At 43.0% G+C, this 27740-nt stretch overlaps 1 protein-coding gene across 4 annotated transcripts in view; it reads right to left on the reverse strand.

Moving 5' to 3' along the window:
• The window catches only part of PDE4A (phosphodiesterase 4A), a 490104-nt gene that overhangs the window by 53251 nt on the left and 409113 nt on the right, over positions 1–27740 (reverse strand). For 3 of the 4 annotated variants that reach the window (XM_089657626.1, XM_089657627.1, XM_089657628.1), the window contains one exon: positions 5396–5489. In XM_089657626.1, coding sequence (XP_089513752.1) covers positions 5396–5489 — 94 coding nt within the window. Of the gene's footprint in view, positions 1–5395; positions 5490–13174; positions 13459–27740 lie in introns of those variants that run through there. The other variant, XM_089657629.1, reaches the window with a different exon arrangement.

Here is a 27740-nt window from a genome sequence, read left to right on the forward strand (position 1 = left end):
TGGATCAGAATTCCGAATTTCTTATGTTTAATAGCCTAATGAACGTTTTCTTCCTGCAGCTGTCGAATGCTGGCAGGAAGAAAAACAGGAGAAGCCGACTTTCAGGGGTTGCAGGAGGAAAATGGAGAGAATCTGTTCCTGTATATGCCTCCCCTCTAAAACAGAATGTGACAGGAAGGCCACACAGGCCCCCTGAAGCATGGGTTGGGGTTGCCATTGTAACGTCTGACACTACACCAGTGGTTGGGGGTGTGTCGTAAAACACGTCCCAGCTGTGGGGTTTTACCACACCCCAAACCACAAATGTAAACTGGCCCTTATTGTTTTGAGCCCCCTATAAGACTACTTTCACACTGATGCACTGTGGTTTACCCGCACTTCAGGTGCAGTGCACCTGCAGCTTAGTTGCGCTTTGCCATAAACTTTTGTTATATCTTGTGGGTGTGGTGCACTTTCAGAAAGCGCACCAAACCCGCAGGATATAATAAAAGTGCGCTTTCCTGGTTTGAGGTGCAGGGCCACATCAGAGGGCCCCAGGGGCCACATGTGGCCTGCGAGCCACAGGTTGAGCACCCTTGCGGTTAGTCTTTTAGTTGTGTATCAACGCAAGTCCATTCATACCCACAGTTTCAGCCCTGAAGAAGAGGTAGGCATTTTCCCTGAACCACGTTGGCTTCATCTGATGCCTTTGTGCAACAAACATTTCAATTTGACCATTTTGTGCTATGAACTGTTGTACTGGGCACTCCTCAATACTCACCCCAGAGTTAGGTCTCTGGAAGAGGAAGCAAAGGGAAATCTCCCTGACATAGATGTAGCACCCTCTAGTGTGCTTCTAGGATTAGTGTAGGTAAATTTGTTGTGTATAACTCATGGTACCTGTGAGAGTCTGTAATTAGGTCAGGTTACTGCAGGTCAGGCTGGATGACTTAACAGGTTGGGACTCTATCGCCTCCACCTGGTTCTGGAGAACCATGGAAGCTTCCAGAAGTCAGTGGGTCGGAAGGGGTGGAGACCTAAATCTGCATGTTTATGGGAGTCTAACCAATCCCGGGTTTGGAGGCCCTGTTAGAGTGGCAAGACCAACCCATAAATATGGGAGAACCAGGCTGGCAAGGGAGTCGGATGGAAGATGGAGCGGTGAGGAGGCGGTCGGTGGCCTGGGAGGGGTCCCCTAGGTCTAGGGGGGTTGGCCTCCAGGCTGAGCTTGGGCTGTCTCAGGAGGATCCATTCAGCAGTACAGCATGAACAGGATCAAGGCCTGGAAGTAGCGGGAGCAAGGAGGAAAGAGTGAGTACATGAGCACACCCAGGGGAGAGACAGGCACATGTAGCAAGCTTTCAAAGGACAGCGCTGTGTCTAACCCTTTATCCTTGTCTTGAGAGATTTTCAGAGCAGCCAGAAGGGCTGGTAGTGTCTGCAGGCTGTGAAGCTGGGAGTATTTCTACAGGGAAGAGGAGATATCGCTGCATGTAGTTTGCAACACTCTAAACTAACTTTCAGAGGGGCTTTTGCTACTGATCCATAAAGACTGACCGCAGTCAAGAAAAAGAACAGTCCAGGATCTTTTTTCTGTAAATAGGAAGTTGTCCCCGTGCATTGATTCAGTCAAGCTGGACATCCCACAACCCCTATTTCTCCATTTTATCTAAATTTAAGAAAAAAAAAATTCAGGCTTTAGACAAACTTTTAAGAGTAACTCTACTTTTGTGGGGAATAAAATTAGCAAAAAAAAAATATAATTAGAATACACAATTGCAACCCAAGTCATATTGTAACTGAATGGTATTAAAAATGTCTTCTTTTAAATCTGCAGAGCTATATATTCCTGTAAAATGCAAAATGGCTACCCAGAAGTGTTTTGTACACAAGTGGTGTTCAGAACGCCCCCTGAAAATGTCCATTTCCTGCTTGAGTGATTGCCTTACTGATTTTCCCAGATGTCTGCACATAAATACAAGGCAGATTTTTGACATCCCCTGCAAAAATATCATTTTTGGTGAGATATTCCCAAAATGGAAATCACATCTAAAAGGGATGCAGACCCTGAAAATTTCCTCAGAGCCCTGCAGGTGCAGCAACTAGTTAATAATTATAATACCACTCCCATACAGATTCACTCAGTACATGGTGATGGACAAACAAACGGCTAATTCTTCAGAATAACAGCAGGTAGGAATCTGCAGCAATGTTTGTTAAAATCCCTGCAATGTATATAGATCACCCAGATGGAAATGCTTTTTTCTCAACAATAGTGGACTTATTCTTTAACCATTCTTTGCTTGATCCAAAACTTAAAGTGGTATTAAACCCAACACAAAAAAAAGAAAAAAAAATCTGCAAAACTGACAGGTAGGAAAATTATGACAAGAGACCCTATTGGTGTCTTTTGCCATAAACCCTTCTCCCTGCCTGTCAGGATTTATGTACACGGAGTCATGCATGCGCAGCTCAGCATACATTTACAGCACCGCTCTGTGTCATGATGATGTGGCCCGGCCAAGCAAGCAGTTGAAAAGTCAGAACCCAGAAGGAAAACTTGGAGAAGATGGCAGCACCTGTGATCAAGAGGAGTGCTGACAGTGCAGCACTGGAGGGTAATGCAGGCCATAGAAAACCAGACTTTTACAAAAAAAAAAATATGAAAAATCGGTCGTTCAATAGGCCGACATTACCACCAACGGTAAAAAAGAAAATCGGCCGATTTTCGTCCCGTCTACGGCCGGCATTTAATTACTTCTGTCCCTGCAGAAAGCTCCACTATTTGACATGAAAAAGTATTGCAGCTGCAACAATGTATCTATTTGTATCCATTTTGGATACAGATGTTTTTATTCGGATACAAATAGATACATTGTTGCAACCGCAATACTTCTTCATGTCAAATATAATAGAGGACTGGAATTTTTCTTCTTTTTCTTCTTCTTGCAGGTCACGGCTCATGCGCAGATTTTTTATCGGTAAAAAGATCGGCCAATTTGCCCATCATTGCTGGCCGATTTTTTTCCAACTTCAATAAAAAAAAATGTGCCAAAATCCCGAAAAAACGGCCGACCAAATCGAACGATTTTCGACCCGTCTATGGCCTGCATAAGTCTGACATAATATACTAACATATTATGGCTAAAGGCTCCCGGGCCCAATTAAAAAAAAAAAAAAAAACAATGGGAGGAGGTTTAATTCTGCTTTTAAAAGGAAAAGTTTTGGTCTTACATACACTTATCTACCCCTAGGAACAGTTTGATGTATAGGAACAATCTGAATGCCATGAGAAATGTCACTCAATTTTCTCTTCCCAAACTGTCCATACATTTGTATGTCATATAGAGAGGAAAAGAAGGTATGACCAGAGAATCCTGCCATCAGCTTATATCAGGGGGAAACAAAGGCTATCAAACAAAGGCTATCAATCCTGTCCTATCGATCCTTCCTCTTGTGATCAGGTGAGCATGGCACTGTCACTTTGGATATAAATGGACAGTTCTTGGGTTCCAACTTGAGAAACTCAAGCCATTTTGAATTATAGTGACAGATGCACTTCAGAGGTTTTGGCTAGCGTGGGGATGTACTACATACAGTATTTGGTGGTCCTGCCCGAAGCTGAACGCACTTTGGTCCAGAATGTTTCATTTCATTTCATAGAATAGTCCCAAAACATGCAATGATGGCTCTTCCACATTATATCATTCCGGGACCTTTCTCATAACCACAGAAATTCAATACTTATTTGTTCCTGGCTGTGAAAATAACAATAACCAAAGCCTGGAGGAAACTCAGAGTCAATTTTCAAGAAGTCAAAGACCACATGAATAGGATACTGGTTACACTTTTCCATTTCAGAAATGCTCTAGCCTGAGTTATTTATAGCCTACCCGTTTTTTTTATTTATAGGGCTCCTGGACCCTCATTCAAGGGGTATATGTCTGTACATATCCTTATCAGTTTTCTCTCTAACCTCCCCTTCACCCCTCTGTTTCTCCCCATCTTTTCTTGTTGGGACATACAGGCCAAAATAGTGGTTTAGACAACTGACCCAGATTTTTGGCCCATACAAAGGCCTGCAAATAATGCCTTACATAAGACCCTTAAAGTTTATTGTGTTGTCTATGTACCCTCTGTTATCGTCAAGAGATCTCTTAACCCCTGCATGGGTGTGCTTGTGATCTGCTTTTAGACTAATAAGAATTACTAGAGAAAGGGCAGTTAAGTAGAGTTGACCTCACCGTTCTGTGTAGGCCACTCAAGTTCCTGCCCACCAAACAATGTCTTGATGGACCTGGCTTGGTGTGCACGGGGCACAGTCCTTCTGTAACCAAAAGGATCATTCCCCAAAATTGTTCAGACATGGTTTGAAGCACACAGTTGCCTATAACGGTCTAACACTACCTTTGATTGGAAGCACTTAAACGTAATAAATTGGAGGCATATCCATGTACTTTTGGCCATATAGGTATGTGTAATACACTTTACGACCTATTGGGGTTGATTTACTAAAACTGAAGATGGCAAAATCTGGTGCAGTTCTGCATGGAAACCAATCAGCATCCAGGTGTTTTTGTCAAAGCTTAATTGAACAAGCTGAAGTTAGAAGCTGATCGCTATCATGCACACTCCAGTTTTAGTATTTAAACCCCACAGGGGCGGACTGACCATTCGAGCACTCGGGCACTGTCCGAGGGCCCAGGGTCAGTAGGGGACCCCATGAAATGCCCCTGGTACCTTTTATAGGCTTTTATGGGTGTACTTTGAGTGTGGACAAGGACACAGGGGCCCCTGATCCCCTATTGCCTGGGGGCCCCATAAGTGGTCAGTCCACCCCTGCAACCCCATAGTGTATTTCAGCAAGTCTATGGAAAAAATGTCATCAAAAACATTTACTGGGATTTATTTTGTAATAATATTTTTCAGTTGCCCAACAAGGATGCTGACTGCAAAGTACGTTGCACAAGCCATAGCAAAAAGGACGTACTGTATATGATCATAGACCACAGCATGCAAGTAAAAATCATACCAAAAATGATTTCTAACAGAAACTCCATAATTTACTGAAAATGCAAACCATGATAATAATCCTTTAACACTGGTATTGAAGTTATATAGTAACAAACTTGAAGAGTGTTTAGCCTGTGGTTGTAATTCTGTTCAGCCAGTCCTGTAATTTATATAATCTTGCCAAACTCTAGACAGATGACCTCCCTATATTTTCAGCTTCCTGCCTCACCTGTCTGATCATAGGACAAGAACCAGCCAGTTAGCTGTAAAGCAGAATAGCGGTGTCACTATTCTGGTGTCATTCACAGGACTGGTTGAAAATTACAATTCCTTAAAAAAAAAAAAAAAATTTGCAGCGAAGCGGTTTGCCTGGAGTTCTTTTTTAACGTAGATTGTTACTCACCGAGAAAAGTGTTGGAAATATATTCTGAGACCTGGTTCCCGGAACGGCTCATCTCAGACAAGTGTGTTAACTCACGGTTCAACATCCTCTTGAACTGCGGGAGACAGAGACCATGAAAAGAAAGTCAGTCATTTAACATGGAACCATCTGACACAGAGGTACATGGCCACAGATATGTACACCAATGAGGCCCTTTCAGAAAGTTAGCCACTATTTTTTTTATAATTCATTTGCCGTAACAGTCACTATCTTTGGTCGTTTGATAACAAAAACAACAAAACTGAGAAATTCTCGTAAGTAAAATGGTTTGACCTTGGAAATTTCTGGCACTGAAAATACCAAATATACCATGAGATTGAAATACTAATGTTTGTAACCCATATTTCTACATTTCTTTCATTTTTAAATCTACTAAATGCATTCCAGGTACATCAAAATGCAAGATGTGCAAAGTTTTAGAGTTCATTTTATTTAGGAAGCAGACGACAGGCGGAACAGAAAATCCTGTCCCCTGCCAACATGCTGCAGAGAAGAAACCTTGCTGTCTGTATTGAAGCAGTGGTCTGTTTGCAGAGGTCTGACACACCCAGGGGCAGACTGACCAAGGGCCCGGGTTCAGTAGGGGGCCCCATGAGATGCCCCTGGTACCTTTTTCATAGGCTTTTTTGAGTTTGGGCAAGGACACAGGGGCCCCATGATCCCCTATTGCCGCCCCTGGACACACCTCTTCCCGAGTAAGAACTTTAGCTCTACAATCAGCAAATCTCATTATACCTGCTGAATGGGGAGCTCTAGCTCTGATTTAGTAGCGGAGTAAGTCATATCTCTGCAGAGAGTCCACTGCTTCCACACAGAGAGCAAGGGTCCTTCTCTACTGCTGACAGGGGATAAACTTTCCGTATACAAACTGTAAGAATACAAGTACTTCCATATTCTACAGAACTACCTGCTCATACTACAGGTATGTCCACCTTCTCCATCATTCTGATACTTGACCATACTACAAGTACATCCACCTTCTCCATCATTCTGATACCTGACCATACTACAAGTACATCCACCTTATCCATCATTCTGATACCTGACCATACTACAAGTATATCCACCTTCTCCATAATTCTGATACCTGTCATACTACAAGTACATCCACCTTCTCCATCATTCTGATAACTGACCATACTACAAGTATATCCACCTTCTCCATCATTCTGATACCTGTCATACTACAAGTACATCCACCTTCTCCATCATTCTGATACCTGTCATACTACAAGTACATCCACCTTCTCCATCCTTCTTTTTTTTTAATTTAAATATTTATTAAATTTTTCATGTTAATACAAAAACCCAAAAAGGGAAATAATTCTCATACAAATAGACATTTATAACATTTCTACCTTTCCCTTACTAAAAAAACTCTTTTCTTTCCCATCCCACTAACCCCCCTTCCCGCCCCTCATCCCCCCCCCTCTGCAGACTCTAGCCTATTCTAATCTCTTGAGGCTTATTAATTTTTTGCTAACATCCTAGATCATATTTTCCTATATTTCTCTTTCAATCCTGCTCTTTCCCACTTTTCCCATCTCCTAAAATAAACTCTCATCCTATCTTCCTGCATATGGTATGATCTTTCCATTCTACCTATCTGGTTTACTCTATTAATCCAGTCTTCCTCCTTCGGTACCTCAGATTTCCCCCAAAACTTGGGTATCAACCCTTTCGCCGCATTCAAGAAGTACCATGTACCTGAATCTTTATATTTATTTACAGATGTCTCCACATTGTGTAGGAGGCACGTCGTTGGGTCTAACCCTATGTCAATTTCAGTTATTTCTTCAATCAGTTTGACTATTATCTTCCAAAAAGCCTGGATTTTCGGACATTCCCACCATATGTGAAACACCGTGCCTATCTCTCCACATCCTCTCCAACACATATTTGAATTTTCCCCATTCATCTTGTGTTCTACACTCGGTGTAATGTGCCATCGTGTCACACACTTATAGTTAACCTCAACCTCTTTCATACTAACATTATCTGTATCAATCTAAACATCTTTCTCTGTCTATCTTCATCAAACCCAACTCATCAAATCCCTTTCCCATTTTGTTATAAAAATTAACTTTGTGTTTGTGTCTAATTCTGTGAGTATTCTATACACTTTTGAAATACCGTGCTTCCCATCCCTTCGTGTCTCTAACAACCTTTCAAACATATTCCACTCCTGTTTTAATCTCAGGGGTTTAGGTAGATTTCCAATAAAACATTTCAATTGATGATATTTCCACTCATCTATTCTAATAAAAATATCTCCCTTCTTCTCTATTAAATCTTTAAGTGACCTTCTCCATCATTCTGATACCTGTCATAGTACAAGTACATCCACCTTCTCCATCACTCCAATACCTGATGATACTACAAGTACATCCACCTTCTCCATTGCTCCAATACCTGAGCATACTACAAGTGCATCCACCTTCTCCGTCATTCTGATACCTGTTATACTACAAGTACATCCACCTTCTCCATCACGCTAATACCTGATGATACTACAAGTACATCCACCTTCTCCATTACTCCAATACCTGACCATACTACAAGTGCATCCACCTTCTCCATCACTCCAATACCTGACCATACTACAAGTACATCCACCTTCTCCATCATTCTGATACCTGTCATACTACAAGTACATCCACCTTCTCCATCATTCTGATACTTGTCATACTACAAGTACATCCACCTTCTCCATCACTCCAATACCTGATCATACTACAAGTACATCCACCTTCTCCATCACTCCAATACCTGACCATACTACAAGTACATCCACCTTCTCCATTATTCTGATACCTGACCATACTACAAGTACATCCACCTTCTCCATCACTCCAATACCTGACCATACTACAAGTGCATCCACCTTCTCCATCACTCCAATACCTGACCATACTACAAAGTACATCCACCTTCTCCATCATTCTGATACCTGTCATACTACAAGTACATCCACCTTCTCCATCACTCTAATACTTGACCATACTACAAGTACCTTCACCTTTTACATCATCCTCTAATACCTGCTCATACTACAAGTACCTTCACCTTCTCCATCACTCTATTAACAGCCCATACTACAATTACCTCCACCTTCTACGTCATCCTCTAATACCTGACCATAATACAAGATCCTCCGCTTTCTGCATTACCCTTTAATACCAAAACATACTACAAGTACATAGCACCTCCACCTGCATCACTCTCCATCACTCAACTTTAACACAAATACCTTTACCTTCTACATACCTCTCTAATACCCATACTCTAATACAAGTACATACACCTGCATCTCCTAGATTGTAAGCTTGAAAGAGCAGGGCCCTCGATCCCCTCATGTTTTGCATTGTATTGGTATTGTTCTGTCACATGTTCTGTCCCCCTTCGTAATGTACAGCGCTGAGCGAACTATTGGCGCTTTATAAATACTGTATAATAATAATAATAATAATAATAATAATCACACAGTACTACTGACTATCCTACAAGTACCTTCACCTTCTGCATCACTCTAACACCTGATTATATTACAAGTACCTCCACCTTCTATATCATGCTCAAATACTCAACCAACCTGCATGGGTCTCCATCTTCTACATCACCCTCTAATACAGCCTCTCAACCTTTTTACTCCAGAGGAACCCTTAAAATAATTTTTAGGTCTTGGGGAACCCCTGCTAAACCTATTCAATGGGAACAATGCCCCTTACATTGGTGGTCAGTGAGAAGAATGCCCTTTTTACAGTGGCGGTAAGAATAAGCCCCTTACAGACAGCAAAAGATCATTGGTGTCATGCCACTGGCTTCTCCAAGTGGCATTGGGTCAAAACTATGCAGACACCATCAAATAGGAGGTACATCAGCCACAGCTCAAGGAACCCCTAGCAGCCTTTGGAGGGACCTCAGGGTTCCACAGACCCCTGGTTGAGAATGGCTGCTCTAATACATAGACATACCATAAATATCTCCACAGCTCTCTCAATCTCAACCATACTACAAGTACCTCCACCTTATCCATCACTCTCTAATACCAAATCATACTACAGATACCTACAAATGTATCACTCTCTAATGCCTGCAAGCCAGGCGTACCTCGGTTTATGAATTTAATGCGTTCTCTGGGACATTTCGTATTGCGAAAAATTCGTAAACTGAAACGCGGTTTCCCATAGGAATGCAATGAAAACCAATTAATCTGTTCTGGAGGTCAGAAAAAAAGTCAAAAAAAGTATTTTATCTGTTCAAAACTCCTTATAAAGTACACTTTTAAAAGGCATAAATACTGTACAGGGACATGGTTAAAAATGTCCAAAATGGCTCCAAAACTCGATGCAAAAACCGCTCCAACACCTCCACACTCTATGCCACGTGCTACCCACAGACTCCAGCATGCACGGGGCCGCGCGCTATAAACCTCCCAGGTGCAATTCATCCTGGGGAAACTTGCTTCATATTGCAAACAAAATATTTTAAATGCATTGAAAACCAATTAATCCGTTCCGGAGGTCAGAAAAAAGTAAAAAAAAAAAAAAAAGTCTTATCTGTTCAAAACGCTTTATAAAGTGCACTTTAAAGGCACAGGGTTGGCACTATAAACCTCCCAGGTGCAATGCATTATGGGGAAACTTGCTTCGTATTGCGAAAAACATCCATTATTTTCAATGGATTTTCATTCGTAAACCAAAAATTACGTTAACCAAGGCGTTCGTAAACTGAGGTATGCCTGCATTTCATTGCTTGTTTATACCCTACTACAGTAGAAGGTCAATCAAGAACAGAATGTATGTTGTTCATGGAATAAAATAACTGTATGTTTAACGATGAACTTCAAATATGGAGGTCCATCACTGGAGCCAGTTAAACGTTCTTCAAAAAACAAAAAACTATTACAGCCAGGGGCAGACCGACAACTCATGGGGCCCCCGGGCGATAGGGGATCATGGGGCCCCTGTGTCCTTGCCCACACTCAAAGCACACCCAAAAAAGCCTATAAAAGGTACCAGGGGCATTTCATGGGGCCCCCTACTGACTTTGGGCCCTCGGGCAGTGCCTGAGTTTCCAAATGGCCGAGTGCTTGAATGGTCAGTCCGCCCCTGATTACAGCTCAATACAACTAGTGCAAGTATCTAAATCTATTTTTTTTTTTATCAGGACTCAGAGACAGAGATGGAGGGTCAGCACTGTAAGTCAATCAGACTCCACGGGCACAAAGTGCAAAGGGCTTCTTCTAATTTAGCACTTGCTGACAGGCAAGAGGAGCAGAGTAACGACCTCATCAGTGTGGTGTCACTGTCCAATCAGTAGGATGGTGGGCAGATCAGTGACCAAGCTGTATTGCCTAATTTCTGCAAAAAAAAATGTGGTCATTGACCTGATTAAGCTTTTTGCTTGGGATGACTGAATCACAAGACTGGCAGTACAGAATTACAAATCTTTGGATGCTTAACAGAGTTAATGAAAATTAGAATTAATTTATTAAATGGCTGGTCTGGATTTCAGCTTTAAATATTCATTTCTGGTCAGTAAACTCATCAAAAGGGCACTGTCTGGGCACCTTAGGTCAAGGGTTACTACATACACATTGTTATCAAACTGTCCTGAAGAAGCCAACTTTGGTCTGCCAAACAGGTAAAGCTTCTCTCTACCAGATGAAAAATATCCCTCCTGAATGTCATCATATAAAAGATAAATGATTGGCGATGCTCCTCAAGGACAACACTGACCTTGGAAATAGGTTTTAGGAATAGGTGTTAGGTAATAGGAATTGTATGATATGTGACCTCTATTTACATTCATGAGATTTGATTCTCATTTGATTCCTGAGATTTCTTTGGTTATAAAATGTTTTTATGCTTCATGATACCAATTTAACCTTATGACAAAGTTTATTATGATCTATTAACAGTTTGATAAAACGTGATAACTCTTTATCTGTGGTGTTCATGCAGTCTCATTTTTAAGAGTTTAGTAACCAGACATCAAATGTAGGGATCGGTGGTGACACCTTTATTCATTTAAATGTGACAGACTCCTACTGAAAATATCACTTCAACCATAAATTGCTGCAGAATGTTACCACTTTTTTTTATGATTAACAGTTTTTATTGATTTTCACACACACATATTATATATATATATATATATATGTATATATATATATATATATATATATATATATACACACATACATACATATACAAACAGCAATTTGGAAAGAAGAATGAATGTTACCACGTTACAAATGAAAATAAATAATAGTTTCAATACACTTAGCAGTTCTGGAAAAGAGATCAAGGTCCCCCAAGTTGTATACACTACCCTAGGGGTTTGTGTACACTTCATCAATTCATCATGCGCGGGGGACAACTTTCTCGTGGATCAAACCAAACTTCTAAAGGCTCCTAAACAGGGGTTTAATTATAATGACTTCTCTTTACATGGTGAATCCTGAACCCAGATCAATGCAACAATATGGTGCTCTAAAGAACTTTATTGTCCACAATAGTCTTTCTGCATCTGTCACATAGTATGGTTGAAAAAAAAAAAAAAACACAATAGTCCGGTTCAACCAATAGTAGTGGAGGGGAAAAAAATGATATGCAATCGTATACATACAATCCTATACCAACTGTTGATCCAAAGGAAGCCAAACAAAATCCCAATAAAGCATGATGCAATTTTCTCCAGCATGGGAAATATTTCCTTCCTGACCCCCCCAAGAGGCAATCAATCAGATATATCCTGGATCAACTTTGCCTATAAATATTAGTATCCAGTTATATTTTGTGCAATACAACTGTCTTCAGCCAGCCTCAAAAGGATACTGCAGGAGCATTCCTGGTCTACACAACAATCAAAGTGTTTTAAAATTGTTGATCATAGAAAAACATAAGTTTCTTGACCCCATCAACATCAGCCTAATCCCCAGGATCAACCTGATGAACCTGACACTTGAAGCCATTACAGCTAATTGGAAAGACATCCAATCCACACTTGTACTGCTGGTCATTCCCTCTTTGAGAGAGAATTCCCAAGCCTTTCCACTTTTACTTCCAAAAATTAAAAATATAAAAGAAAAGAAAAAAAAAACAGAAGTGGCCAACAAAGGCCTTCTTCTGAGAACTTTGGTTGTGTGTCTGTCGCTAGTTTTAATACATCTAAGTCACGGAACCTAAACAAGCTCTCAGGTGATGAAAGTCAGAATATCTTATCTCAACACACCTTTCGGGACAGTGACTTAGAAAGTGCTAAAGACAAAGCAACAGCGTGACAGCCGGGCATTTATCTTTTTCAGATGCAGAGTCATCCCGTGTGTTTCACCGGATCCTGTCCTGCTGGTTACATAGAATTGGGTTGCCCTCTACGGTATGTGCTCTCTATGACTGGTAGGAGCAGGACCTTCCACAAGAATATGAATTTGTGAAATCTCCATCATATGTATGTGTTGTAAGATTACAAACAAGGGACAGAACAATCTCAGAGAATTGCACATAAGGCGACTACATGAAAGCCTCATTTCTGCTGCGAACATTCTGAATTTTTCTAGTGGTGACAGTTGGAAAGAGAAGCTGAAAGTCTTCCTTAACCATAGGTTGGTACTACTGGAAAGGGTCCTCATACGACGAGTACAAAAGCCAATAGACACAGTTCAGCTTTCAGTGTTCCAGCTGGAGAGGAGGTAAGTGTCCCACCATCAGCACCGCTACACAGAGCAGGACGTACCTTAATGTATCCCCAGGACACAGAACTCAGATAGTTGATGTCAGGCATGGTGACTGTGTGCACACAAGTACAAGGCAGGAACTCCGATCGGGTCTTCTGTGTTACTTTCAAGCAGTAAAATCCCCACACTGCAAATTTATGCCAGTAAATCAATCTTCTCCAGATCCCCTTCACATCTGTGTTGGTTCCAGCGATAAAGTCATTTCAAAGTCTGGTTACATGTTAAAGGGTCCCCTTTGTGTACGAGTCCTCTCCCCAAATTCTCTCCATCATGTGTCACCTCCCATCTGCTCCTGACCTCTGAATCTGTTCCCAGCCTCACCACAATCTTCGTCAGAGCCCTGCAATTCTCATGTCTAACCCCCCCCCCCTCACAAATCCAGAAGAATTCTTCTGTCTCTGTCTGCCATACAGCTGCTCTCTACTCCCTCCTGATACTTACTACTGACCATCCAAACAAGAGTTCCCACCACCCCTAAGACTCTGTCTCTCCTTTATACTCTTACCTTTATTTCTTTCAAGTCTAATTGTGCAGTCTCAGTCCCCCTTCTCTCTCTCTCTGTGCGGTCTCAGTCCCCCTTCTCTCTCTCTCTGTGCGGTCTCAGTCCCCCTTCTCTCTCTCTCTCTCTCTCTCTCTCTCTCTCTGTGCTGTCTCAGTCCCCCTTCTCTCTCTCTGTGCTGTCTCAGTCCCCCTTCTCTCTCTCTGTGCTGTCTCAGTCCCCCTTCTCTCTCTCTGTGCTGTCTCAGTCCCCCTTCTCTCTCTCTGTGCTGTCTCAGTCCCCCTTCTCTCTCTCTGTGCTGTCTCAGTCCCCCTTCTCTCTCTATGTGCTGTCTCAGTCCCCCTTCTCTCTCTCTGTGCTGTCTCAGTCCCCCTTCTCTCTCTCTGTGCTGTCTCAGTCCCCCTTCTCTCTCTCTGTGCTCTCAGTCCCCCTTCTCTCTCTCTGTGCTGTCTCAGTCCCCCTTCTCTCTCTCTGTGCTGTCTCAGTCCCCCTTCTCTCTCTCTGTGCTGTCTCAGTCCCCCTTCTCTCTCTCTCTGTGCTGTCTCAGTCCCCCTTCTCTCTCTCTGTGCGGTCTCAGTCCCCCTTCTCTCTCTCTGTGCTGTCTCAGTCCCCCTTCTCTCTCTCTGTGCTGTCTCAGTCCCCCTTCTCTCTCTATGTGCTGTCTCAGTCCCCCTTCTCTCTCTCTGTGCTGTCTCAGTCCCCCTTCTCTCTCTCTGTGCTGTCTCAGTCCCCCTTCTCGCTCTGTGCTGTCTCAGTCCCCCTTTCTCGCTCTGTGCGGTCTCAGTCCCCCTTCTCTCGCTCTGTGCGGTCTCAGTCCCCCTTCTCGCTCTGTGCGGTCTCAGTCCCCCTTCTCGCTCTGTGCGGTCTCAGTCCCCCTTCTCGCTCTGTGCGGTCTCAGTCCCCCTTCTCGCTCTGTGCGGTCTCAGCCCCCCCTCGCGCTCTGTGCGGTCTCAGCCCCCCCTCGCGCTCTGTGCGGTCTCAGCCCCCCCTCGCGCTCTGTGCGGTCTCAGCCCCCCCTCGCGCTCTGTGCGGTCTCAGCCCCCCCTCGCGCTCTGTGCGGTCTCAGCCCCCCCTCGCGCTCTGTGCGGTCTCAGCCCCCCCTCGCGCTCTGTGCGGTCTCAGCCCCCCCTCGCGCTCTGTGCGGTCTCAGCCCCCCCTCGCGCTCTGTGCGGTCTCAGCCCCCCCCCTCTCGCTCTGTGCGGTCTCAGCCCCCCCCCTCTCGCTCTGTGCGGTCTCAGCCCCCCTCGCGCTCTGTGCGGTCTCTGTCCCCCCTCGCGCTCTGTGCGGTCTCAGCCCCCCCCCTCTCGCTCTGTGCGGTCTCAGCCCCCCCCCTCTCGCTCTGTGCGGTCTCAGCCCCCCTCGCGCTCTGTGCGGTCTCTGTCCCCCCTCGCGCTCTGTGCGGTCTCAGTCCCCCTTCTCGCTCTGTGCGGTCTCAGTCCCCCTTCTCTTGCTCTGTGCGGTCTCAGTCCCCCTTCTCTTGCTCTGTGCGGTCTCAGTCCCCCTTCTCGCTCTGTGCGGTCTCAGTCCCCCTTCTCGCTCTGTGCGGTCTCAGTCCCCCTTCTCTTGCTCTGTGCGGTCTCAGTCCCCCTTCTCTCTCTCTGTGCGGTCTCAGTCCCCCTTCTCTCGCTCTGTGCGGTCTCAGTCCCTCTTCTCTCTGTGTTGTCTCAGTCCTTTTCTCCTCTATACTGTATCAAATATCTCTCTCTTTTGTTGCTGTCAGTGCCATCTTTGTCTCAGAAATCTGTCTCTCTGTATGGGATCTCTTTCAGGTTTAATCAAGTGGTGTCTCAGAGCCCATTACACTGTAGTCTAAGCTGGATCTAGATGTGTTGTCCCAAGAGCCTGCACTCTACTGGCTCAGACTCCCCATCTGTATTTCCATCTCTTTTTTCGGTTCTCTTCACCTCCCCCCCTCCTAAACTCATTGTCACGGTCTCTCTCTGAGGCCCCTGTGTGTTGGGATCAGACAATCCTCCCTCAATTTTGTATTCCTACAAAGGATCTACGCTCCTCTTCCACATCTGCCCTCTGATCACCCTACATAACTGTCACTGCCTCCATCACCTCCCTCTCCGCCTGTACCCATCCTGTCATCTGCTCTGTGCCTATACCATGTACAGCAGGTGGCAGCAGAGTCCACACAGATCACATTACCAGCCGAGCAGCACGCGTCATTACCCAGAACATCCACTTCTGATATTACACGGCTCAGCCCACAAAAACCATACTGTATATAGGGAGACCAAAGGGCTCATTCACTAAAACTGGAGAGCACAACATCTGCTGCATCTCCACACAGAAACCAATCAGCTTCCAGGTTTTTGTCAATGCTTAATTGAACAAGCTAAAGTTAGAAGCTCATTGGCTGCCATACAAAACTGTACCAGATTCTGCCCTCTCCAGGTTTAGTAAATCAACCCCAAAGTATTTGAGTATACAGTAAAAATGATTCCACCGCACCGTATAATGACACCGAGTATATATACACCGATAATGATCACACCGATCCGTATAATGACACCGAGTGTATATATACACCGATAATGATCACACCGCGCCGTATAATGACACCGAGTATATATACACCGATAATGATCACACCGCTCCGTATAATGACACCGAGTATATATACACCGATAATGATCACACCGCTCCGTATAATGACACCGAGTATATATACACCGATAATGATCACACCGCACCGTATAATGACACCGAGTATATATACACCGATAATGATCACACCGCACCGTATAATGACACCGAGTATATATACACCGATAATGATCACACCGCGCCGTATAATGACACCGAGTATATATACACCGATAATGATCACACCGTATAATGACACCGAGTATATATACACCGATAATGATCACACCGCGCCGTATAATGACACCGAGTATATATACACCGATAATGATCACACCGCGCCGTATAATGACACCGAGTATATATACACCGATAATGATCACACCGCGCCGTATAATGACACCGAGTATATATACACCGATAATGATCACACCGCACCGTATAATGACACCGAGTATATATACACCGATAATGATCACACCGCGCCGCATAATGACACCGAGTATATATACACCGATAATGATCACATCGCGCCGTATAATGACACCGAGTATATATACACCGATAATGATCACACCGCGCCGTATAATGACACCGAGTATACATACACCGATAATGATCACACCGCGCCGTATAATGACACCGAGTATATATACACCGATAATGATCACACCGCGCCGTATAATGACACCGAGTATATATACACCGATAATGATCACATCGCGCCGTATAATGACACCGAGTATATATACACCGATAATGATCACACCGCGCCGTATAATGATAGAGTATATATACACCGATAATGATCACACCGCACCGTATAATGACACCGAGTATATATACACCGATAATGATCACACTGCACCGTATAATGACACCGAGTATATATACACCGATAATGATCACACCGCACCGTATAATGACACCGAGTATATATACACCGATAATGATCACACCGCGCCGCATAATGACACCGAGTATATATACACCGATAATGATCACATCGCGCCGTATAATGACACCGAGTATATATACACCGATAATGATCACACCGCGCCGTATAATGACACCGAGTATACATACACCGATAATGATCACACCGCGCCGTATAATGACACCGAGTATATATACACCGATAATGATCACACCGCGCCGTATAATGACACCGAGTATATATACACCGATAATGATCACATCGCGCCGTATAATGACACCGAGTATATATACACCGATAATGATCACACCGCGCCGTATAATGATAGAGTATATATACACCGATAATGATCACACCGCACCGTATAATGACACCGAGTATATATACACCGATAATGATCACACTGCACCGTATAATGACACCGAGTATATATACACCGATAATGATCACACCGCGCCATATAATGACACCGGAGTATATATATATATATATATATATATATATATATATATATATATATATATATATATATATATATATATATATATATATATATATATATATATATACACACCGATAATGATCACACCGCTCCGTATAATGACACGAGTATACATACACCGATAATGATCACACCGCACCGTATAATGACACCAAGTATATATACACCAATAATGATCACACCGCACCGTATAATGACACCGAGTATATATACACCAATAATGATCACACCGCACCGTATAATGACACCGAGTATATATACACTGATAATGATCACACCGTATAATGACACCGAGTATATATACACCGATAATGATCACACCGCGCCGTATAATGACACCGAGTATACATACACCGATAATGATCACACCGCACCGTATAATGACACCAAGTATATATACACCAATAATGATCACACCGCACCGTATAATGACACCGAGTATATATACACCAATAATGATCACACCGCACCGTATAATGACACCGAGTATATATACACTGATAATGATCACACCGTATAATGACACCGAGTATATATACACCGATAATGATCACACCGCGCCGTATAATGACACCGAGTATATATACACCGATAATGATCACACCGCGCCGTATAATGACACCGAGTATACATACACCGATAATGATCACACCGCACCGTATAATGACACCGAGTATATATACACCGACAATGATCACACCGCACCGTATAATGACACCGAGTATATATACACCGATAATGATCACACCGCACCGTATAATGACACCGAATATATATACACCGATAATGATCACACCGCTCCGTATAATGACACCGAGTATATATACACCGATAATGATCACACCGCTCCGTATAATGACACCGAGTATATACACCCCGATAATGATCACACCACACCGTATAATGACACCGAGTATATATACACCGATAATGATCACACCGCTCCATATAATGACCACGGTATATATACACCGATAATGATCACACCGCGCCGTATAATGACACCGAGTATATATACACCGATAATGATCACACCGTATAATGACACCGAGTATATATACACCGATAATGATCACACCGCTCCGTATAATGACACCGAGTATATATACACCGATAATGATCACACCGCACCGTATAATGACACCGAGTATATATACACCGATAATGATCACACCGCACCGTATAATGACACCGAGTACATATACACCGATAATGATCACACCGCTCCGTATAATGACACCGAGTATATATACACCGATAATGATCACACCGCTCCGTATAATGACACCGAGTATATATACACCGATAATGATCACACCGCTCCGTATAATGACACCAAGTATATATACACCGATAATGATCACACCGCTCCGTATAATGACACCGAGTATATATACACCGATAATGATCACACCGCACCGTATAATGACACCGAGTATATATACACCGATAATGATCACACCGCGCCGTATAATGACACCGAGTATATATACACCGATAATGATCACACCACTCCGTATAATGACACCGAGTATATATACACCGATAATGATCACACCGCACCGTATAATGACACCAAGTATATATACACCGATAATGATCACACCGCTCCGTATAATGACACCGAGTATATATACACCGATAATGATCACACCGCACCGTATAATGACACCGAGTATATATACACCGATAATGATCACACCGCTCCGTATAATGACACCGAGTATATATACACCGATAATGATCACACCGCTCCGTATAATGACACCGAGTATATATACACCGATAATGATCACACCGCTCCGTATAATGACACCGAGTATATATACACCGATAATGATCACACCGTATAATGACACCGAGTATATATACACCGATAATGTTCACACCGCACCGTATAATTTTTAAATCATAATGATAACAGAAATCACCCAAATGGCCATGATTAAAAGTTTCCCTCCCCTGGAATGTTTGGCCTTGGTACAGACACACAAGGTGACACACACGGGTTAAAATGCCAATTAGAGGTTGATGTCCCACATCTGTGGCTTTTTAAATTGCAATTAATGTCAGTGTATAAATAGTCAATGAGTTTGTTAGCTCTCATGTGGATTCACTGAGCAGGCTAGATTCTGAGCCATGGGGAGCAGAAAAGAACTGCCAAAAGACCTGCGTAACAAGGTAATTGAACTTTTCAATCGCTTAAGAGGAAAATTCGGGGATCTCTTGATAACAAGCCAGGGTCAGGTAGATGAAAAAAGGTTGCAGCCACAACTGCCAGAAGAATTGTTCAGGATACAAAGAAAAACCCTCAGGCAACCTGAGAAATACAGGCTGCTCTGGAAAAGATGTTGTGGTTGTTTCAAAGAGCACAATATGACAATAATTGAACAAAAATTAGCTGCATGGTCGAGTTGCCAGAAATAAAACTTTTACTACGCATATGCCACAAAAAAGCCCGGTTACAATATGGCCGACAACACCTTGACACACCTCACAGCTTTTGACCTACTGTAATCCAGAGTGATAAGACCAAAACCCAGCTTCATGATAACAGCTAGGGTTGCATTGATATCAATTGATACTGCAAAGGTATCGGTATTGGCGAGTACTTGAGCACAAGAATCGGTACTCGCTGATACTGATTACTGACACCAGGGGCAGACTGACAACTCATGGGGCCCCCGAGCAATAGGGGATCATGGGGCCCGTGTCCTTGCCCAAACTCAAAAAAGCCTATGAAAAAGGTACCAGGGGCATCTCATGGGGCCCCCTACTGACCCCGGGCCCTCAGGCAGTGCCCGAGTTTCCAAATGGTCAGTCTGCCCCTGACTGACACCTTTGCAGTGCTATTTGAGCCCATACAAAATGAATGGCACAAATCAAACTGCAGATTCGAACAGGAATCACACCACATTTCTGTTCAAATAACGTGATTCTTTGCAGTGCAATCTGAGCCCATTCATTTTGTATGGGCACAAATCGCACTGGCAAAGGTATCAGTTTCAGGTATTGGACTTACAAGAACTCGTGCAAATGCTTAGTATCAGCTTCCATTCCGGTATCAGTGCAACCCTATTCGCAATCATAAGTGCTATGTTTAGAGAGGGGTCAACAATGCCTATAGTGACAAGAATACCATCACTACTGTGAAGCATGGTGGTGGCTCACTGATGTTTTTGGGGGTGTCACTCTAAAGGCACGGGGAATCATGGGAAAATTGGTGGCGAGATGAATGCAGCATGTTATCAGAAAGTACTGGAAGAAAATTTGCATTCTTCTGCACAAAAGCTGCTCAAGGGACGCTCTTGGACTTTCCAGCACGACAATGACCCTACACACAAGGCCAAGTTGACCCTTCAATGATTACAACAGAAAAAGGTGAAGGTTCTGGAGTGGCCATCACATTCTCCTGACCTTAATATCATCGAGCCACTTAGGGGAGATTTCAAACATGCATTTCATGCAAGATGACCAAATACTTTGCATGACCTGGAGGCATTTTGCCAAGACGAATGGGCAGATATACCACCTGCAAGAATTGGGGGCCTCATACACAACTATTACAACAGACTGCATGCTGTCATTGATACTAAAGGGGGCAATACACAGCATTAAGAGTATGCAAACTTTTGAATTTCATTTGTTTACTTGTTGCCATGTTTTGTTTTATGATTGTTCCATTCTGTTATGGCCTACAGACCTCCCATATGAAATAAAAGAAATGTGCTTTGCCTGATCACTCATGTTTTTGGCAAAAATGGTACATACAATTATCAATCCTCCAAGGGTGTGCAAACTTTTGAGCAACTGTATATACACCAACAATGATCACACTGAATTGTAGAATGATACCGAGTATATATACACACCGACAACGGTCACACGCAGGGGCAGACTGACCATTTGGAGCCTCGGGCACTGCCCGAGGGCCCGGGTCAGTAGGGGGCCCCATGAGATGCCCCTGGTACCTTTTTCAAAGGATTGTTTGAGTTTGGGCAAGGACACGGGCCCCATGTTCCTCTATTGCCCGGGGGCCCCATGAGTTGTCAGTCCACCCCTGGTCACACGGCAATATGTATATAAATGCTAATGGTCATACTTAATAATACTGAGTAGCTATACAATGTGCAGTCTTTAGGTTCGGGCACCAAATACACCAACTATAATTTGGATTAAGAGTGACATTTGGGCACACAGAACAGTAGGAAACTGACATTTGTAGAAAAGAATGCAAGACACCCCTGATCAAACCAAATTTTGGTGTCCTATTTCCTACAGAACTAAGTACTCCTTGGACCTTGAAGAAGGGACATTCCCCGAAAGCTTGTCCTCAAAATTGTATGTTAGTGCAAATAAAAAAAGTATCACGGACAGTACTTAATTGTTTCTACAGAACTAAAAAATCTTGACTACTGAATGGCATACAGAAATATATATATATATATATATATATATATATATATATATATATATATATATATATATATATACACACACACACACACACACAAAGTGTATGTATTTATACTTTGAAACCAATGAGTGTAGCTCTGTTTACAGCGGTGGGAAACTGTGCTGGCCACCAGGTCCCCAAGTACCATCAGTTGCATTAGTTGACCATTTTGCTTGGCCTATACAGAAGGGGCTGGGCAGGCTGGGGAGACAATACAAACATCTCCCATGACTTATCCAGTAGAAAACAATAGCGAACAGGCAGGGTGTCCTGACCTCTTCAAGAACTATTCATCCAGAGAAGCCTGGGTTTGAGGAGCCTGTGGGTGCCTCATAGACATCATGACATAAATGCCATGTAATAGGACATCAGGAAATGCATAAAGTTTGGAGATTAAATGTTACTCTTTTTTGGCTTTTCAATAAAAATGACCCTCAGACAGTGTTAAAGGCTGAAAAAAGTCACCTTCAATCTGGAGCTATCCCAGCTGTAACTATTCTTCACCAGAGGATGTCCTCTGACTACGTTGAATGACAGTGCAACACATTGTGGTTGGACTTATCTCCTTCTTCAGCTATTGCATTCTGATAGCTGGCCTCCTCAGCTGTCCAATTACCTAAACAGTGGGTGTATCTTATTGGCCAACAATTTTCTACCTGGCCCTTTTGATTTTTCAACAGGGAACATCAGATGAGAGATAGCCAGCAGGGCTACCCACTGAGCAAATTTTGGTCAATTCAGCAGGAACTGCCCAAAATTCACTCTGTGTATGGCCAGTTTAAGAGTACAGGATGTCATGGGCCCACCCCCGAGGGGGCATCACCATAGAGCCCTGCATTCAGAGTTTACTGATGCAGAGAACAGTGTTAAAATCATCACAACAGTGCTGCCGCCTCAAGGACCAGGGTCATGTGACCAGCCAAAACTCATCTGAAAAAGGTATTAAAAACAGAAGAAGATACACAAAAATACACATGGGGTCCACTAGGAGTGTTCAATCTGGGGTGCTGGCACTTACATTTTTTTCTTACTGTCCCTGCCAAGTCCCACAAATACCCGTTGATCCTGTCTGGTAAGTCCACCTAATTCATCCTGTAATGGTACGACAACAATGCTGCACTGCTCCTGAATTTAGAGCAGAGTTGTCATGTTTATGTAGGCTGTGCCTGCTTACAGTGGGCTGAGAAGATGTTGCAGGGTACATGGCTATCACTATTGTCACTGATGGCTCAAAAGTCTGTAGCCTGTCATCTGGCCACACCTAGTCCTGCTCACTGTTTTCTGGATTGACAACACTGCCTCTGTTGCGATTACCCTCCCACTAGGAGCTGCAGTGTCTGGGAGGGGAAGCATGTGAGACACAACAACAGAGGATTTATCTCAGCCACCTCACTTTAAGAGGCTTGTGCCTCACACAGTAACTGGATTGGGTTTGATACTTGTTTAGACTGTTATACAGGAACTGTTAGTTGTACTTTAAAGCTAGATTTGCTTCCTTCTATCCAGCACTCAGTTTATCAAGCAAACTCAATTTGCCTTGCCTTGCCTAGAAAGGGTTCCTGCATGGTCCCAAAACATTCTGAGGGAATTAAAAGAATTAAACCATTCTTGCATTTGTCCCTGGTCACACCGGTGTAAATTTTCATGTGATTTTGTAGTTTCAAATCGCATGATAAGTCACACCCCATTGTCCACAATGGAAGCAATCATATTGGTGTGATTCCGACTCCATCTGAGTCACACTGATTTTCAAAAAGTTCTTCACGCACTACTTTTTGCAAGTTCAGGTGCAACTTGCATAGACATCTGTGTATGAAGTCCCAAAGATGTCTTCCAAGTCGCACCTGAAGTCGGACTGACATCCGACTTTGAAATTGTGCGAATTCAAGTGATGTCACATGATTTCAATGTCAGTTTCAGTGTGACCTAAGACTTAAAGCATATTTAAACCCAAAAAGAAATATGTATATCACAGTTTACGGTTTTTAGATGTGGTGGCTACATTATTTTTAAAGTTTTTTCCCCATATTTGCACCTGGTCAATTGTTGTCCTACAGTGAAAGCTCTGATGACCAACAGCAGATAAGGCCTTGTATAGCTGCTCCAGAAACTCATGATGAGCATTTCGGACTATGAGAAAACCAGATCCCATAGTGAGATGTTCCAGCCGGTTGGTCATCATAGTGCACTTGCAGCAACACAGTGTAAAATGTACACAATACTTCCCTTCTGTGCACAGTATCTTATCAAACTTCTAGCATCTTTGGAAAATGCAAAGACAAACACAGATTTTTCTTATGCCTAGTACACACGATGAGAATATCGGACGAATGAACGTTCATTTTTTTTTTTGCATACTAGTCTCCATGTCAAAAATTAAGAGGTTACTCAACTTACGAACATTCTCGTACGACTGAAGAGAATTTAGAAAGTGATGTCATGTATTTGTATTGTATTTTCGGATGACTACTGCACTGATTAAACAAAAATTGTACGATCTGGTATCGTATGGGAAAGCATCTGTCCCTTCCGATATTGTCGCATGAATTGTCGTGATTGGCTCTCGAAAGCTGTGTACTAACGATACGATTATCGGACGATTGGTCCTTGTACGATAATGTTCGCACTATTTTCTTATCATGTGTACGGGCCTTTAGGATTTCCTAATCCTTTGCTTATCAGCATTGCTTGGACTTGGATAAAGAGGACAGACCTGCCTTTCTCAACCTTTTAAAAAAACAGAGGAACCCTTAATAAACTTTTAGAGATCCACTGTAATTTATTATTATACTGTATCTAGAGCTCATGGGGCATTAATGTGACCTGTAACTTGTGAATATAGGATTATATAAAATAATAAGAAATGTGATTTACTTAGAGAAGCGTTCCATCGGATCTGAAGGTTCCTTTAGAGGTTTTTAGGGGTTCCTTGAACAATGAGCTATTTCTGGAGGGGGATTCTTCCCACAGACCTCACAAGTAAGGAGCATTCTTCCCAGTGATCATCACACTTAATGTACCTTGAGCTGTAGATATAGTATTTATTAGTAGGGGGTTCCTTGAGTCCAAAAAGTTATTTCAAGGGTTCCTACATGTTAAAAAGGTTGAGAAAAGCTGTCTCTGAATAACAAAACAAATGGAAAATGGTCATCTTAGATTGGTGGTCATTACAGAAAGCCCCCAGAGGTTGGTGGTCATCACAGAAAGTCCCCAGAGGTCATTGGGAAGAATGCCTCCTTTTTAGGTTGTTAATTGGAAATGAGAATACCCCCCCTTACAGATAGTTGAAAAGAAGAAAAGATGATTGGTGTCAATGATTACTTATCTGAGAGGCAGAAAGTTGCTTATGGCTCAAGCAACCCCTAACAACCTCTATAGCAGTGTTTCTCAACTCCAGTCCTCATGGACCCCCAACAGGTCATGTTTTCAGGATTTCCCTCAGATGAAACAGCTGTGGTAATTACTAAGGCAGTGAAACTGATCAAATCACCTGTGCAAAATAATGGAAATCCTGAAAACATGACCTGTTGGGGGTCCATGAGGACTGGAGTTGAGAAACACTGCTCTATAGGAACTTTAGGACTCTACATGAAAATAAAGGAAAAAAGCAAAAGAAGTCACTACATCCAAGGATTGGTATACTGCAATATATTACATTTTGGTTTTTCAGTTTAATATAGCTTTAGATTTTCCATAGAGCTGTCAGTAAAAATAAAAATAATAATTAGGGTTGACAGCCTGAAAGAGTTGTGGGTGGAATTAGGTCATCTGTAGATGCTCAAATTTAACAATGAGGATACAGAGGAAAAAAAAAGGTAGACTTTCACCAAAAGCAGACCAATCAAATGCTAGGTACTACATTGCTGGAATTCTACTAGTTACAAGGGGTAAGACTTAATGCATATGTCAAGGCAAAATAAAAAGATGTACATCTCTGATACACATCCACATTTCCTCATGTTTTTTCACTTTAAAACATGCTGCGAGTATAGAAAAATAATTGTTGATGTGTGCTCCTTCCTTCCCTTGCATTTTTGACTTTGAATTCCAAGGCATGTGTTGTCAAGTCCTGCCTACTTAATTTATGATGGATTACAAAGAACATGAACCTCTCATCAAATGTTCCCCCATCTTCATAACCCCACTTAGTCTCCCTAACCTCTCCGTGTCTCCTCCCCCTCTTTCTCCCCCTTCCTCATCCTAATAACCTCTCCCCATCTCCATAACCCCTCCTTGCCCCCCCCCCTCATTACCAATAACTCCTACTTATCCCCATAACCCCTCCTGGTCTCCTTCCCCTCCTCATCCCCATAACACCTGCTCGTCCCCATAACCCCTTGTAGTCTCCATCTCCCTAATTCTTCATCTCCATAACCCCTCACTGTCTCCCTCCCCCCTCATTACCAATAACCCCTCCTTATCTCCATAACCCCTCCTGGTCTCCTTCCCCACCTCATCTCCATAACCCCTCCTCCACTCTTCCTCCTCATCCGCATAACCCTTCGTTGTCTCCATAATCCCTCATTATCTTCTCCTCATCCCCCTAACCTCCATAAACCCTCTTCATCCCCCCCATTCCTCATCCCCTAACCCCTCCTCGTCTCCATAACCTCTCATCTCCATAACCCCTGCTAATCACCTCCCCTTAACCCCTCTTCGTCTCCATATCCCCTTCTTATCTTTTCCTCATCCCCTAACCCCTTGTAGTCTCCATAAGCCCTCTTATCATTTCCATAACCCCTACTCAGCACCTCCCCTTAACACCTCCTAGTCTCCATAACCCTTCCTCATCTCCTCCCCCTCCTGATCCCTCTAACCTTCCTCGTCTCCATAACCCCTCCTTATCTCCTCCCCTTTTCTTGTTTCCATAACCCCTCCTTGTCTCCATGACCCCTCATCTCCTCCTCCTCATCCCCCTAACCCCTCCTCATCTCTATAACCCCTCCATGTACACAGGCAGACCGCACAGGAAGTTGTTAAAGATTTCTAGCAAACTCAACAGGTATTTTTTGCACTTTTTGAACAGATATTTTAAATAGGGAATCAAATAAGAGGTAATTGTTTGGCATTACATGCACTTTCATTTTTTATGATTTTTTTTTCCCCTCCCTGTGGTGGTTCTATCTGCAGCTTGAACTAGTCCAGCATCAGAGCTTATATTTTCTCCAAATGCCAATCCAGTCATTCATTATATTGGTATGCTGTCAGAGTCAGTGGCAGAATAAAAACAGGTTAGCGTGTCAGAATGAGTCACGTATCGATCCACCTGCACAGCTGCCGGATGTCAAGAAAACACTTCGGAGCTACAAGCAGACTGGAGCAATGAGCGGCAAAGCACACAGACCAAGCAACTCTTCAAGCCATTCCCTTCAGCAAATATCACAAGTTCAAAAGCTTTTGGTGTTAGCAATGTGGTCAGCACTGGTGGGAGTTTGGATGAGCATTTTCTCCAGCAAAGTTAAATATGTTGTTCCTCTTTTTATATGGTTTCAATTCCTTATAAGCAACTGCTCCCAAGACTTACTATAGCTTCATGTTCAAGCCCAATTCCAGCTTTAGGCTGCCTTTAAACAAAT

The sequence above is a fragment of the Staurois parvus genome, unplaced genomic scaffold (genome assembly GCF_062004578.1).
Source record: "Staurois parvus isolate SC_StPar_1 unplaced genomic scaffold, SC_StPar_1.0 ptg001014l, whole genome shotgun sequence".
Classification (NCBI taxonomy): Eukaryota; Metazoa; Chordata; class Amphibia; order Anura; family Ranidae; genus Staurois; species Staurois parvus.